We start from the raw sequence: 16,410 nt of genomic DNA on the forward strand, positions 1-16,410 counted from the left end.
CAAGTACTTCAGTGGTGGCCGGGGGTGAGTCACCTTCTTGAAATCCATGTGGTGAACCTGTCGGTGTAAATGTCATTTTCGGTGCAGAAATTTTCTTCGAGAAGGGTGATTTAAGTGACTTTTTAGCCTTTTTAATTTTCGACATCAACCCTTGCTGTGGCGAAGAAGATTGTTGTTGTTGTTCTATTTGTTGCAGAGGTGGAGGAAGCTGATACTGGAAGGACTCTCCTTGTTCTAGTTGTTCCCGTCTCCCTCTAAGTCTTTCTACTTCTTCTTTAAGTCTTTTAAATTCCTGACCTCTAGCTTGTTTTCTGTTGTAATATACGCGATATATCCATTTAATGAAATTATCATCACTTGTTTTTTCATGACCGGGTTTTAAAAAATTAGATTTATTAGATATATTTTTTGATATCAACTCAGGTAATCTCTCTCTTTCAGTGTTTCTAATTTCCTCAACAACTCCTTCGTTAAATCTTGCAATTAATCTTAAGCTCTCTTCTGCTGTTTTGGGTTCAGATGCAAGTTTTTTTCTCACATCGGCGACTTCAGCACGAAGTTCTCCAATACCTTCAAGTATTTCCTCACCAACAGGTGGAGGCTGAGCTGCAGCTATGTCAGTTGGAAGGTCTCGTAAAATCTTTTTTGTTTGTTTGGTTCTTCTTGCTGTTTTTTCAGCCTGCACTGCAGTTTGTTCTAATACCGGAAAAATACCCTTTTTCCTCTTCTCATCTTCCTCCGCAATATCTCCCCATATAGTTTTTTCAACAGCCGATGCAGCTTTCTTAGTAGCTGCAGTGACGGGTTTAAATAGTTTTTTAGTGTCTTCTTCGTACTCAACTTTTGATTCTTGCTGCGCTTGCAGATTTTTTCTAAATGAGTCTCTGACAGGAAGAAATTTTTTAATTGTTTCTAATCGTTCTCGTGCTGTTCTTGCAGTATGAGATTCTGGATGTATCATTTTATTATAACATAATAATTTAATTAATATCAGCAGAAGAGGAGCAGCAGAGAGGGTACCTACCAACGTTGGTCGTCAAAAAAATAAACAAGAAATAAATAAACACGTAGAGTACTTTATTTTTTCAGATACTATTTCAAACTGAGGTTTTATTAGCACAATCAGTCATTGCAAAAATAAACATCTCAAGGAAAGTTCATTTGTAAAATCTTGACCTTTCTACGAGATGATTTATTTTGTTTGTTTTATTTGTTTTGTCGGAATTCTATGGTCTGTTCACCCTCTCTGCTGCTACTTTAGCTAATCATGACATGTTGAGACTTAGACTTGAAAGAGTATTTTGGGGTTCAACGGTGAACTGAGGAAGATTGTAATGAGATTCAGGAGAGTGCTGAAGTTGCTAGAACAGATAGTTTGGAAGGGACAGTAGCCAAGCATAAGAAAATGTGTGATGCCTAGCTTAGTGCTTTGAATAAGACCTTCCTTGGATCGAAAAAATTCATACAAACTCTGATGGACAAACAAGAGCTATGCCAGTGAATGAATGTAGAAATTAAACTCTATGGCAACCAATAGTTCTTATAATTTGCATAATTTTCTGGGAGGGGACTGCAAATTTTGCTGGTGGGACTCATATTTTTACCAAAATGAGAGCCATGGACTCTTAGTTTTAAAATCCTAACAAGTCCTCTGGTTCAAAACTTTTCTTTTTGGAACAGAGATATCCAAGAGAGAATACCCATGGGGCCATATCTGTGAGATGTTGAAAATTGCACAACCATAAAGAACAGCAACTTGTTCAAGCTAGTTATGCATATGCGTTTCAGACAGCAGGCAATGAAAGGAGTTCACAGCACAGAATATTCATACACAGAGGAGGAGGATCATATTAAATTCAGAAACAATTAACAGATTAATGCTCATAGGGAACATCAGAGACTCCCCATATACATGTAACATAATTAAGTGTGTGTAGATCTCTAGTTGGCAGACCCACTATGGCAACAAAAGAATAGACAAACTTTTATATCATGCAGATGTATGACCAAATGAAGTACATGCTCTCTATGTGCAAAAATTAAATGACAGTAAACATAAGAGACTGGCTGATCTGTGTAAACTCAAAGCAAGATGGATAAAATTTGTCCTGTTTGTGTTCGGTTCTTCCTATGTATATTTTGATCATGGTTGTATTTTCTGCAGACCTTTTGGCACTTGGTTCCAAGCCATCATTTGGTATTTGTATTACAAATTGGATAACTAAAAAAAGTCTAATATCTAGTACACTACATTTTTAAGCAGTGTCATTAACTAATGGTGAAATTGATGAAAAAATACTTGATGTCATTCTGATATATGGATTCTTTACTACACTACTAATCTGTTCATCCTTTAGTCTTACTGGTACCAGTGCTTTTAATAAAATTGTAACTTCCATTTTCTTGCAATCTGAATATTTGTAATGATGTGTTATTGTCAAAAGGTAAAATGTACTTAGTGTTGTAAAATCTAAAACTATTAATTAGCAAGGGACTGAAGTAAAAAGTGAGCAGAAATTATTGCCATATTAGTGTTGTTAGAAACAATAGTTGTACAAGATGTATTTTGCAAAGTTGTAGAACTAGCGCTTGTATTGTCACCACATATTCTACTTAAATAATAATATCATTATTTCTGAAAATTCCTATCAGTATTTTCCCAGTGGTAGTAATTTTCTGATCTGATGTTCATTTCTTGCACAATTTTTACACATCAAGAATTCTCACAGTATCATTAAAAAACAATGTAATCTGCACCAAATTGAGTTGTTTGAGAAAAAATTAATTTTTTTTAACCCAAAAATCACTGAAGCTACGAGTTCTTGCATTAAAGTCTCACATTAAATAACATTTGAAGTAGCCACGGTAGTTGTTTAGGATGCAACTGTACTAATTTCACCTTTGGTATATCCAAATCTTGAATGTGATGGAGGAACATAGCTCCAAAATAAACACATCAATTTTAGAACCTGTTCATTGACTATGAATCAACTTCAAGTATCAGAGTCCAACTGAATTGTCAGAAATTTTTTCATTTTTTTGACAACATCGTAATTAGCTGTCAAATATGGGGTAAGCTTTTGGTCTTTCTGCCATCCCAACCAAGACCCCAACACAACCACGTGACCATACCCAATGAGATCACAGTAATAATCGCTATTCAACTAGAGATGACATCTCTTCGAGAATTTTGATTTCAGTAGAGCCTTAACAGAGTGGAACAGTAAAAAAGAGTGACAGATATTTAAGTGTTAGGGAGATATTTAACAATGGCTATTCCTCTCAAAACCACTTCCTCATTGGAGATCACACACACAAAACTTAGAGTAAATCCTGAAACCCTGGCAACATCCCTGCAGGGGAGATAACTTGACTATTCGATTTTATTGGCATCTGTTTATCCCATGCTATTTCTGTTACTTGAACATTATCTTACAGTGTGTTCAGTCAGCTTGGTCGAAAAAGACTTACAATCATTGAGAGTTGTTAAAGGACTCACATTACTACAGATGTGAAAGAACGAGAACCATACTATAAATCAGTGAAGATAAAATAGAGTATATATAGGTTTGACTGCCCCGATTGGTTGATAATGAAAGTTAGATTTTAGTAAAAACAATCTTTTGAGAGCTTGTCCTACTTGTAACTGAAAAAAGTGAGGGACATTGTTTTATTAACATAATTTCCATCCCTTTACAGACCTGAGTTTGGATGACTCATTACTGAAATCAGCAGATGACTCTTTGGTGCAGTATTGAAAGCACACATTTCAAATTTGTATAGATCCAGGAAATGGTGCAGCTGTTATGGTTTTCTTTTCACAAAAGCTGTCATCATAGATGTGTCTATACTGATACAAATTTGATCATGAGCACTCGAAATTTTAAGTTAATGAATTTTAATATCATGGTGTTTGCACAGGTTTACAGTGGGAACTGAATTAGTACAGAGAGTACTGAGTTTTGTGTAGAAATATGGAATCCAAGCAGAATACATCCAGAAATGTAGAGGTTTTCAATCTTGGATTTAGTCTCCCCATTGTGTTTCACACTGATATGCATATTCACAGAACATTTGTATAGTAGTAGGAAAAGTAAGTGAGAAATTTAGATACATATCATAAACAAGACAAACAGTATGTGGGGGGAGAAGATCATAAGAACAGGCTGGAATGGAGAAGTATAATAAAAACAATAATGAGTAGAAGTGTGCCTCTTTTTATGTGTGCAACATTATTTTCTCAGCTTCAGTAAGAAATTTCATCAAAACGAAGACAATAAAGGGTGTACAGTTAGCTAAACCAATATCAATTTAGCTACTATAAAGATGTATCAAATCGATTTTAACCTTCTGGTCTGTTTCTGTCCATTCTGGTGATATGTCCACTGAATCAGTATGGTTGGAAAAATGGCAAATTTTAAAATTTTAAAATCTTTTGGCAGATTATGATTATACACTAATTCTGCCTGAGAGATGTGAATAATTTTATTTCTTGGTTTGTTGATTGATGTTGTTGCTCATTTCAAATGCATCTTTGAAAAACATTGATGCATTCTCATACTTTGTTATAAACATTTATTACAGATGCATATCTCCAGATATTGGTGAATGTAGCTTGAATAAGTTATAACAGTTCTAGCTGGAACAATGAACACTGTTAGAGAAAATTTACGTGAGCTAAAACGTAAACTTTTCAGCAGTGTGTGATGCAGGATTGCGCAAAACTTTTCCATCTCATATGCTCACCATGAAAAATCCATTTGTACCTACTGATGATGACGTTTAGGTAACTGTCAGAAAGGCATAATTGACGATATTCAAAGGTCTACAAACATTACTCGAGTCAAAAGTTATAAACTCATACAGCTGTGGCAAAAATGATTGACTAGTACCTTTGCTGCTGTTCCCCCAGTTGATTTGTTGGTTGATTTAGTTTGGCTTGATTTGTTTTTTTATTTATTTTTTAACAATATATTAGGTGGAGGAAGAACCCCGAAAGACCACCAATCTGTGATACAAACTCACTCTGTGAGATGTGCAAGTGATGTAAAAGCAAGCACCTTAGTACACTTGGGCACATGGAGCCTCTGTTGATTTGACATTTATCTCCAACAGCCGAAGTCATTTAGACACGAGATCTCGGGGTTTCGGTAGATCATTATGGCCTTTACACCATTTTCAGATGAAGAGAATCTATATCTGGAAGCCAGTTTTACTGCTGAAGAAAATCCAAGTCCTTTTGAGGCACCAAACACCACTTATGTAGAACCACTGACCTTCCACAAGTAACTGGCAACATTCTCATTTACCGTTGGAGGCAAGTAATCACATGACAAGCATCTTGTACCACTGCCATGGAAGCTCCTCAGATCTGTATCACAAGACAAGCATCTTATACCACTCTGCCATGAAAGCCCCTGAGGCCTTAGGTATACGTCTCATATGAAAGACTAGAAGTGGGAGATAGAACCTGTGACAACTGGATTGAAAGTGCAGAATGTTACTGCTAGGCCATCAGTGATGATGATGATGATGCTGTTGACAATACAGTTAACTGCAATGACATTGATTTTATGAGTACTCTGGGAAAAATGATTCCTTGACTTTCATCCATTTTTTAAAATCTAACTTACAATATAAAAATGTTTGACTTGCTATATTTTTTAATAACTTTATATTAGTCTTGCAACAAGGCATAAAAATAAGACATTGGAAACTGAAAAAGATGTTCTTACAAGAAATGATATAGTGTAAAAGTACATGTAGACAGAAATAATGAAACATTACTTTCACAGGCATCAATGGGTTTTTTCCCTGACAAATCATGTATTATAAGTTTACCAAAACATTTATTGAAAAAAATAATAACGAATCCTAGAATCTGACCACACATTTAAAGCAATACAAGATTAAACTATTATTCTAATCAAAAGCAGCGTGACTGAGAACAAAGAAAAATAGCAAGACATATTGATCACTTCAGGAAACACAGAGTTTAGTAAGGATACAAATTCATGATTTCTGTATTAGAATAGAAATATCTATTATAAAATCTGTATTCATGGATGTTAAATTAGTAGGTATTAAGGGACTGATCAATGACATCTACAAATAATAAGCCACCATGAAAATTTGTGATTTCACAGTATCAGAGACATACTTGGCTGACAGACAAACAAAAGGACAAAAGATTGATTATAATGAATGAATACAAATAAAAAGATGCAGTAGATTATATGATCTATAAGAATTCAGTAGATTACCTCCAGCCAACTGTCATTTAAATCGCTTCTGTCCCCAACCCAATATTAAAATCGCTTCTACCGCCCACTAACCCACAGCCAGGAATTATGTTAAAAAATATGCTTCTGTAGGGGGCAGTGTTTTTCGATTAAAACACATCTGACGGTGGATCATACTTTTTTTAAATTGCTTCTGTTGTGGGTTGGTTGAATTTGAAAGTGCCTTCCCCCCGGGGTGGGGGGGGGTATATGTTTTATGGGAACAGCCCTTATATTCTTCTGCAAAACAAAAGGTTCTAAAAACAATAAAATGCAAGGCTTAGAATATCATTTTTTTATTGACAAACCAGTGCTCAATAAGCACAGAAAACTCCAGGTAAAATGAGCATTTGTCTCAAAACAGGCTCGTGTTTCACCAACAGAACTTAAGTTTGACATGAATCTCAACTCCAATGATCTGATTGGCAGAAATTTAAGTCAGACTAAACATTGACAAATTAAATTTCTTCAGCTGTATTTTACTACTGCATTAGTGAAACTAGGCCCTGATCTTCATTCCACTGAACATATCAACTGCAATCATCATAATCAAATACAGCTTTTATGCAACACTGTCAGCATTCATTTACTCTTAACCATCTTCTAACTTTATATCTTGGCTAGTTTTAAAATGTGATATCGAGCACAGGTAAATTGCAGGTAAATTCAGAGCACATCAAAGAACCTCTGCTAAAATGCTAAATCAAACCATCTTGACTCTGTTAACAGTTTAATTAAACTGGTTCAGTTTTACTCAGGCTTAAGAAATGTACATGCTAATGTTCAAAGGAAAATGAAATAGAAGATTATACATATTTCCTAAGCCAAATGCAAATGATGGAAAAATCCAAACCACAACAGTTTTATTAGCACTTAATATAACTACAACAATGAACACTGGAAATCAATTATTACTGACAGGAAACTTGCAAAAAATGTTTGATCATAACAGCGATCATAAATAAGCTTAAATAATAACAAGATCCCAAGTGGGCTTTATTTCTCTCAACTGGATTACAGAAATTTACAGATGACTATTTCCCTAAGCAGGCTCTGTAATACTTTGTGAAAACAATATCGTGTAAGCTATCTCCCAACCTTTATACAATGCCTCTTTCACCTATTTTACTCTAGTTGGAAAAAAATAAATTCTTTAAGATAAAGTCACAAAAATATATGAACCTCTCACTAATGAATAAACCAATCTAGACATTTAAATCTATTTACCAAGGTTTATTGAAATTCAAAAGGAATATTGTCTCCAGAGATATAACAATCTCAATTCATATCACCTCATTAAAATGTATGGATTTCACTAATAACAGAACCAGCATAAGACCATGATGTTATTAGATTACTGACTAAGACTTCAGTAAAATCGGATCAAAATTCTGTCTTCAGATTAATAACAAACTGAACCAATCAAATTCAGTCTTCAGATTAATAACAAACTGAACCAATCAAATTCAGTCTTCAGGTTAATAACAAACTGAATCAATCAAATTCAAGATGACCTAGTAAAATATATGTATGCATAGATCTTGCTTGTGTTCAAACTTGTCCAACATCTTGATGATGCAAGACAATTTAACAAGTCTCAAAGATGGAGTTGCTAAAGTGTTCACAAGTTCAGGCAATTAAATGCAAGATTATCGCATGTGTTAATCTGGCTCATTATAATATTCATGTAACACCACATCAACAGCTTTACCATATTTAATTAAAATCTAACAAAATATACTCTATAATGTGGACACAAATTTAGCCACTCATATATTAACCAAGTTTGATCAAAACCAGGTCAGAAGTACCATTACTTGCTTGAGAAGGAGCTCAGCCAATCAGATGCAGGATGAGCTCATTAACATGCACAAGCCTTTCTCATAATTAAAGTGTATGGGACAGCCTTATATAATAAGCAAATTTAGTGGGGGGCTTTGTCCCTACTTGCCATGGTGAAGTCACATAAGTTCACAATAATGAAACTTGACATTAACCTGCAAGACAGAGCTGTAAAATTGCTGGGCAGGCATATAAAGCAGAAAGAAAAGAAACCTTGAAATATGGATCTGTGACCTTTAACAAAAGTAAAAGACCTCAAAATTGCAGTGCAAAACATCTTCCTGTGACAATAAACAAGTACAGCAAGCTTCACTCATTTATCTTAAACTGCTGCTAAGCTTGAAGCAACTGTGACTGAACCTAAAATATTGACCTTTGACCTTGAAAACGGAAATCCCAAAGTGGTATGTAACAGTTGTTTTAGTGATGATGTATAGTCATACCAAGCAGCATACATCAAGCTGCATCCCTTAATCTCCAACAGCTCTAAAATTATACTGGAAAAGAAAGTGTGATTAAAAACATAAAACATTAAGCTGTGACCTTGACCTTGAAGATATAACCCAAATGTGGTATGCAACAATCCTTTAAGTCATTATGTATAAGAGTATGTTTCATCCCATATTCTCAAATGTCTTTAAAGTTATGGAACAGAAAGGAAAATCATAGAAATGTAAAATATTCACCTCATCCTTAAAGATATCACTCCAATGAAGTACCTGATACATCCTCTATTGATGATGTAAAATTTCAACAAGTTTTGTACATTAATCCCAAATTACTTTAAAATTATAGTCTGGAATGGAAAGTGTTACGAAAATATAATAATGAACAATGACTTTGACCTTGAAGATATAACACACATCCCCCAGTGTGGTGTGTCACACCAACTAGTCATGATATACAACTTTACCAAGTTTCATCTCTAGAACTCAAATGGCTTTACAGTTACAATGTAGAAGGGAAAGAGCGATGAAAATAAGTACTACTGAAGAAAGAACCCCAGTGCGATATATGACACTCTGTAGTACTGATGTACAAGTTTACAAATTTTCATCTCATATTCTGAATCAGTTTCAAGTTATAGAGTGCGAGAGAAAGTATGATGAAAAATATAAAATCCTAGTCCTGACCTTAACAGAATCCACAACATGGTAGATGACTCACCTTCTAGTAATGTAAAAGTATAACAAGTTTCATCTCTTAATCTTAGCTTTAAAATCATTGAGTAGAGTGACAGATGGATGATCTGATACTGTGTCCCCCACTTTTCCTCAAGGCATGGACAATAAGCTCATTTATTGTTGGTTGAAAATCTGATCAGATATTAGTCTCACAAGTTGTATAAAGCTTAACCAATTAGACGCATGATCACCTCATTACTATGCATGGTTCTGGCTCATTGTGAACCTTGGCTAAGATCTTAAGACCAGAAACATACCTCCCAATTGGTAGCAAGCTCAGCCAATCAGATTCAAGATCACCTCATTAGTATGCATGGTTCTGGCTCATTGTGAACACAATCAGATGCAAGATTGCCACAATACTACGCATTGACATTGCTCATTATCAAAGTCATCTTGACGATAAAAAGCAACATTCTAACTAAAATTAAAATCAGATAAGAAATGAGGCCTCTGGTGCAGTAGCATGCTCACCTTATTATTATACATGGATCAAGCTCTTTACTGAACTTGTCTGGTATCTTTTTGATGGAGGCTTATACTCAAAGTTTGACAGAAATCAGATCAGTAGAAAAAACTTAAGTTAATCAGATGCAAGATCACCTCATTCTTTATCAAAACTTTCTAAGACTTTTATGATATTAATCCATATTTCAAGTTCGATCAAACATCAATTGGTAATATGACTGACACTGTGGTAACAAACAGCTGTTGACAGAGAGATGACACATGATGCATGACAAACAATGAGCCATACCATTAACTTACTTAGAATTACGGCAAGATGAGCAAATAAATGAAGCAGCAAAATGTCTATGCCTGTAAGCATTACATTTACCTCCAAAATATTTGTAGGTATAATGACAACTTCGATCATCTACTTGCAGAAAGAATGGGCTAGCATTTCCATTATATCATTCCCACATGCACAATACATGTATGTTATTTAAAGTATTTTCATTTATGTTCAGGAAGTAATACAAAGACTAATATTATTACTGAAGTCAATTTACTGTTGACATACTTTGAACTCAAGTTGCAGTGATGTTACAAGCAGTGATGATGTGATATAATTTATTTAACTGTCTGCAACAAGTTCAAAATTTTATTAAAACTCAGTCAGGCTATCATATGCCATGTAAATGCACCAGCTGTATTCACATTCTCACTTTAAGGCTGTCACCACTTCATCCAACTTGGCATCATCTGAGTATTAACAACTTCATTTGTAGTAAATTTAAAAAATTTCGGATTCATCAACAAATTTTCTTCTTGCCAGTATTAACTGTTCATCTGCTTGTAGGTGGAAGCAACAGTACTTTACAGCAAAAACTAGTGAAAAATGGTCTTTCATTTAATCTAAGCCAGTGTTGTGGGCCTCATTCTGGTTTAATAATTTTAGCACAAGTAAAGATGGACAGAAGCGATCCCAATCAACCTTCATTTCATCCAGCTTCATGTCAATTCACTCCTAAATGCTGTCCATACTTAACTCACATCCTCTACCAGTCAGCTGGCACAGATAGATTCCATCACTCAACATCCAACTGGAGTTAAAAATGATCAAGAAAAGATGGTTGTTGGAGCAATGATTAAATGGAGTCTTTATGCTGATGACTTCGCAAATATATTGGCAAAAAATACTGCTCTCCTTAAATGAATTCTTAAACAAGCAAACACGTGAAACTGGGGACTGAATAAAAGTCCAAGTGTTAGTAGCTTTACAAATACAAAATCTGATAATACTGGCATAGTCTCAGACAAGAATGGTTTCATCTATCTGTTCCATGGGTAGTTCTGGCTGATTACAAAGCTTCTTAAGTGATTTACTGACCACTTCTTTCAGTACATCCTGCATTCCACTATCCAGAAAGGGAATCACAGCCTGGAAAACAGAAGAACAAAAAAGTTTAAAAGTGATGATAGGCCTGATGATAAGCCTAATGATAAATTTGATGACAAGTCTGGTGATAAGTCTACGATGCAAATTAAAAGCCACATGCATTATGGGTACACGCTAGTTCAGCTGGAAGAATGCCAGACTCGTAATCCAAGGTTTGTGGTTTCATGGTCCAAGCCAGACTAGGTCAGATGACTTGCTGTGTCCTTAGCGAAGGCACTTAGCTCCCATTTCCTATGTTATGATACAGCCAATAATGTGTTAAAGTGTTGTTAAAACCATCATGTGCATCCCACATCGATCATTAAACCAATGCCAGAATAATTAAAGCAAGTGTGGCATTTGGCAGACTATGTGTAAATATATGAGAGTGCAGAGAGATCAGTCTACAACCAAAATGTATGGTCTACAAAGTCACAGGTTTGCCAACCTTGCTGTATGCATGTGAAACCTGGAAGGTGTACAGATGCCATACCAAGAAATTGAATCATTTTCACATGGACTGCCTGGGAAAACTTATGATAAGATAGCAGGATGGGTCCCAGTTATTGATATTTTCATGTTCCAAGCATCCACACTCAACTGATGAAATCACAGTTGAGATGGGTACGTAACATCACCAGGATGTCAGAAGACTGACTACCAAAGATCTTCTATGATGAGCTGAGAGGGAAAGTGATATCACGGGTTGTCAGAAGAAATGTTTTAAAGATTCTCTCAAGTCATTCGTGAAACACTTCAACACTGACAAGGAGTCTTAAGAAGATCACACACATGACTGCTCCACCTCATCTATACTGTAGTGTCAGACTTTGAATGGAAGAGAATTGCACTATCTAGGCAGTCCAGAAGCACAAGCAGCAGAAATTTCTGAACCACAGTATACATACTGTATATATACACAGCTTTCTATCAATATAATTTTAAGTATCTTTTGCAGAATAGTGTTTCTGAACCATCTAGCTTAGTTTGGTTTGGATTGGAATGGTCTTTTACAGTACTGCAACACAAGTAGAGATTTTAGTGCCAAGGCAATTGGAGTAAAGTGAAGTACCACAGTAGCTGACCCAAAGTGATCCAAAGGTAAGATCTGAACACACACCCCTCAGTATTGCATGCTAACCACTGAGCCATTGCAACTCCCACCTCCAACATTCGTCTCTTACATGTGGAAGAGCACTTTGGGCCTATTCTACACTGCTGAGCCTGCAGAGGGTACAAGCCAAGGGAAGGAGAAATTATGGTTTTATGGTGGGGTATAGTATGTAGGTTATGATGGCAGTGTATCAGAACAAGAAATCCCTGTAATTATATGTCTCACCTGATCCCTTGCAAATACAGCTTTATTTTCATTTTCAAATTTCCTGAGAGTGTACAAATATGAAAGAGCACTGTATAATGACTCAACATTCTAAGTATATGGTAAATGCTTTCACTCTTCAAGGCTTGGAACTTTCTCACTGCCTGGATATCTAAGGAAGTGTAAAAGTATGGATGGTTATGGAAATAAAAGGGCAGTTCTTATCACTTCCACAGTCTAAATATGAAAGTTATCCCAACCAGAATTCAAGACTTAAATCAAGACTGTAAAACTTTAAATGAAACCATCACAACTGTTTCTGTCACCACTGCAGGCAGAAAGAGTGAAATTAATGTTTTGCTGATGATAACACATTCATAAAATAATTACAGAGGAAAAAGCTGACTAGATGTACGTACAACAGGTAACAGTAATTGTGGGATTTGAACTGTAATTCATAGTGAACATCTTATAGTTCATATCAAAACCTTGATAAGGCCAAAAAAATATATGTTTCCTATTGCATTGGTTTAAAATTAGGGTAGGTACGTAAAAAAATATTTTAAAACATTTACATTATAGTAATTAGTATATATAATGTGTAGTATATGAATTGTACTAAGTATTTCAGGTACTGGGGTAAACTAGCTCAGTTAGATGCAAAAATCAAATTCAGACATTTTTTAATGCAGGTGGAGTTGGGAGATGGAGTGTTTGCGTTGGCAACAAAAAACAGGGACAGTCGGCTAACTGGAAACACACATGGAGGAAAGGGCTAATTAGTATCTACAATAAATTATTTTTTAAAATATGTTGTATACTACTATGTACCTTTTCAAGGTCATCTTCTGTCAAGCAATCAGTTAAAATGCATGAAAATGTAACCTTACCTGTGGGATAAGGGGAAGAAATAGTGTAAATATGTGAATACTCGTACCTTCAGGCTGCCCTCCCCAGCTCTCAGTTTGAGGAGGGATATGAGAGCAAATTCACAGTTGGCCTTGACTGCAGTGTTCTTCTCTTTAGTACCCATTACCATAGATGGGATCAAAAGCTTGCAGATGGTTGGTGGTAGGGGTTTCTCCGTTAGGTGTGTCAGATAGGAAACAAGCTGTCCAACTAGCTGCTTTACTTCGTTGGAATCATGCTTCATGCCCTGAAATGATACATACACTGTAGTGAAAACCGTTATATAATATCATCATAAAATACCAGAAAATGTATCCATATGACACAGATGCTAAACATGGGTTATAACGGTGAACAAAGGTATAGGTACTAAACGAGCTCATTTTGGCCAAAAAATCCACAAATTTTCAAATACATTATTGACCAGATAATATCAAAGCAAAAGATGTATTAACGTTTTAAAAACTTAAAACTGCAATTGATTTTTTAAATTATTATTTGATATGATGTCATAGGTATGTGCTTGTGACATCACACTTAGCAATAAAATAGCCATTCTGTGCTAAAATTGGAGCTTTTTTTTAAAAATTGAGATTGACCACGTGTGGCAACCAAGTTCATATTTTTACAAAATCAAAGTTATGCATGAATAACCTCCAACTGGAATATTATTTTGATGCTTGCATGTGGACATTGTGAAAAACAATACAATTTAAATGCATTAGTGTTCATAGGAAGCTTGCAACCCTACAATGGTCAAGAATAACAACTGGTGTTTCTGCTACATTGAACGGACTAAAACAATTTTGACATATATCAAAATGACTATATTCCCTGTAACATGTATCCATATGGTATAATGAAACACTAAAATTTAAGTTTGTACATATATTTGTCGAAAGCTGCAAAATTTGCCATATTTCTGCATCACCAAAAGACCTCACATACTACCAGTGCAGTTTAAAACAAGCAAATTTCAAAAGTATTCCAGTTTGCTCTCATCCTTGGGCCTATTGAAAAAACAAGACAGTGTTCTTAGCTCACCCCTTATGTCCATCGCCATATTGCCCAAATAATTAAAGTACAAAGTCTAAATAATGCCTTTTTTTCCTCCTCTATTTGTAAAAAAAATAATTGACATGCAAAGATCACCTGTGGTTTGTATTATTTTTTTCTTCCTTTTTTCTGATCATGTTTGGGATGTTCCGAATATTGAATATAAGTAAGTTAAATATAGATTCTACCCATAACTACAGCAACAAAAAGCAGCTTACGGTATTATTTTGCAAACGAGGTCTAAAAAATAACGGTAGTTACCTACCCCTTACAATTTTTAATATCACCACTGCCACCTCAAGTTGAAATCTACTAAAAACTGCCAGAAACACTTTCATCCAATTGAATTTGCTTTCAAAAGAATTTGCTATACATAATGGCTATAAAAAAACATTTAATTATTAATCTATGAGTTCTGATATAGTAAATTTATTAATCTTTTCATTTTAAAAAGCAACACTAAATAACAGATATGACACTTCAAAATGAGGCTGACCCGAGGGTAAAATGGTTTGTGTAGGTAGTGATATTGCTTATGATGTCAAATGGGCAGTAATTTGATCATAGGATACTACTGTACTACAAGTCACTTCCCTCCAGTGGACTGTGGATATGCTACTGATTTGTACAGCACAGTCAGCATGAAATGTTTTTATATAAAAACTTATCTAGGTAAGAAGACCTTGTACATTTTTCACTTGATATATGATGTGCAAGCATTGACTTATTCTAATAACTGTTTAATGTTATTCATCTTTTATATATGCCTGGCATAAGGTTGGGCATATTAGGTTATTGTCTGTCCATCCATCCATCCATCCACAATGTCGGCATGACCAATATTCAAAATAACTATTGAGTCATGAAGACTGTACCTTTATCAACAGAGGAACGAGCTCCTCCGTTAAGCAGTCATTTTTTATCTGGTGTGCCAACAGATAACCTACACATCTATAGCCACTCAAACAAAGTGGAATCTGAAATAAAGGAATAAATTAATAAATATTATTTACAAAGGAAACATAAGATAGAAGTAAGAAAACATTGAAAGGTGTGAATAAAAATAATTTCAACAAGTTGGCTGTAAATAAGTTATAATATTAATTACTCTTGAACAAAGCATAAAACTATATGATGCCAACTTCATAAAGGTACATATTTTTTTTCTATAAAATTGACATCCCCTAATTTTTGAAAATTATATGCTAATGATTGGATAGAACAGTCTCTAAGATAAAGATGAATAAATTTCAAAATCTGAAACAATAATAAAATCTTATTTTTGAAAACTTTTCAAACTTGTTGTTTTAAAAAAGTATAGAAAAAATTTGTATTTGTGCCATGTGGGCTCTAATAATGATTGCTGTATTCACTGACTGTCCATCTCTACCAACTATTCTAACCCACACAGATATTGGCACTTGCACCTCACAATGAAAAATGGATGTGCTGGGCAATTTGGTCACAGGTATTGCACATAATATGATTCTTAAATCGAGAAACTGGAGGTTAACAAACTATAGAATATCCATACTCTGTCAGCATCTGTAAGCTGTACCACAGCCTCCTTAACACTGTCTTGGTAATTAGCTGTGCATAACAAATCTCCTGCCTCTTTCAGCGCTACCCCCAAGGCAATGCTGCGGCCATGGCGCACTGTCCAGTCAACACTGGGACTGTAGGCTATCAAACAAACAGAACATTGCATGAAATGTTGAAGAAAAGAATTCAGGTTTTTAAGCATGAACATATATATTTGTATCACTTAATATTGTTTATTATCAGCTGAGATAATGTGCCAGTGATAATAAATCTTTGGGGCAAAAGTTGTCTCCATGGCACATACAGGATTGCATATAAAATAAATGTCCATAACAAAAAAATTTAAAAGATTGCTACAGTTGATTTTAGACTGTGTACCCAAGCTGGCTTACTGAA

General features: G+C 34.9%; 1 protein-coding gene across 1 annotated transcript in view; it reads right to left on the reverse strand.

Annotated features, from left to right (window-relative positions):
* Positions 1 to 5,645: 5,645 nt before the first annotated feature.
* The window catches only part of LOC149775038 (stalled ribosome sensor GCN1-like), a 218,870-nt gene continuing 208,105 nt past the window's right edge, over positions 5,646 to 16,410 (reverse strand). Inside the window, exons 49-52 of the mRNA XM_089943740.1 lie at positions 16,007 to 16,155; positions 15,348 to 15,449; positions 13,445 to 13,663; positions 5,646 to 11,192 (exon numbers count right to left, since the gene is read on the reverse strand). Of these exons, the coding sequence (XP_089799866.1) occupies positions 11,064 to 11,192; positions 13,445 to 13,663; positions 15,348 to 15,449; positions 16,007 to 16,155 (599 nt within the window). The 3' untranslated portion in view covers positions 5,646 to 11,063. The remainder of the gene's footprint in view (positions 11,193 to 13,444; positions 13,664 to 15,347; positions 15,450 to 16,006; positions 16,156 to 16,410) is intronic.

Source organism: Sinohyriopsis cumingii, chromosome 19 (genome assembly GCF_028554795.1).
Source record: "Sinohyriopsis cumingii isolate HCF-2022 chromosome 19, ASM2855479v2, whole genome shotgun sequence".
NCBI lineage: Eukaryota > Metazoa > Mollusca > Bivalvia > Unionida > Unionidae > Sinohyriopsis > Sinohyriopsis cumingii.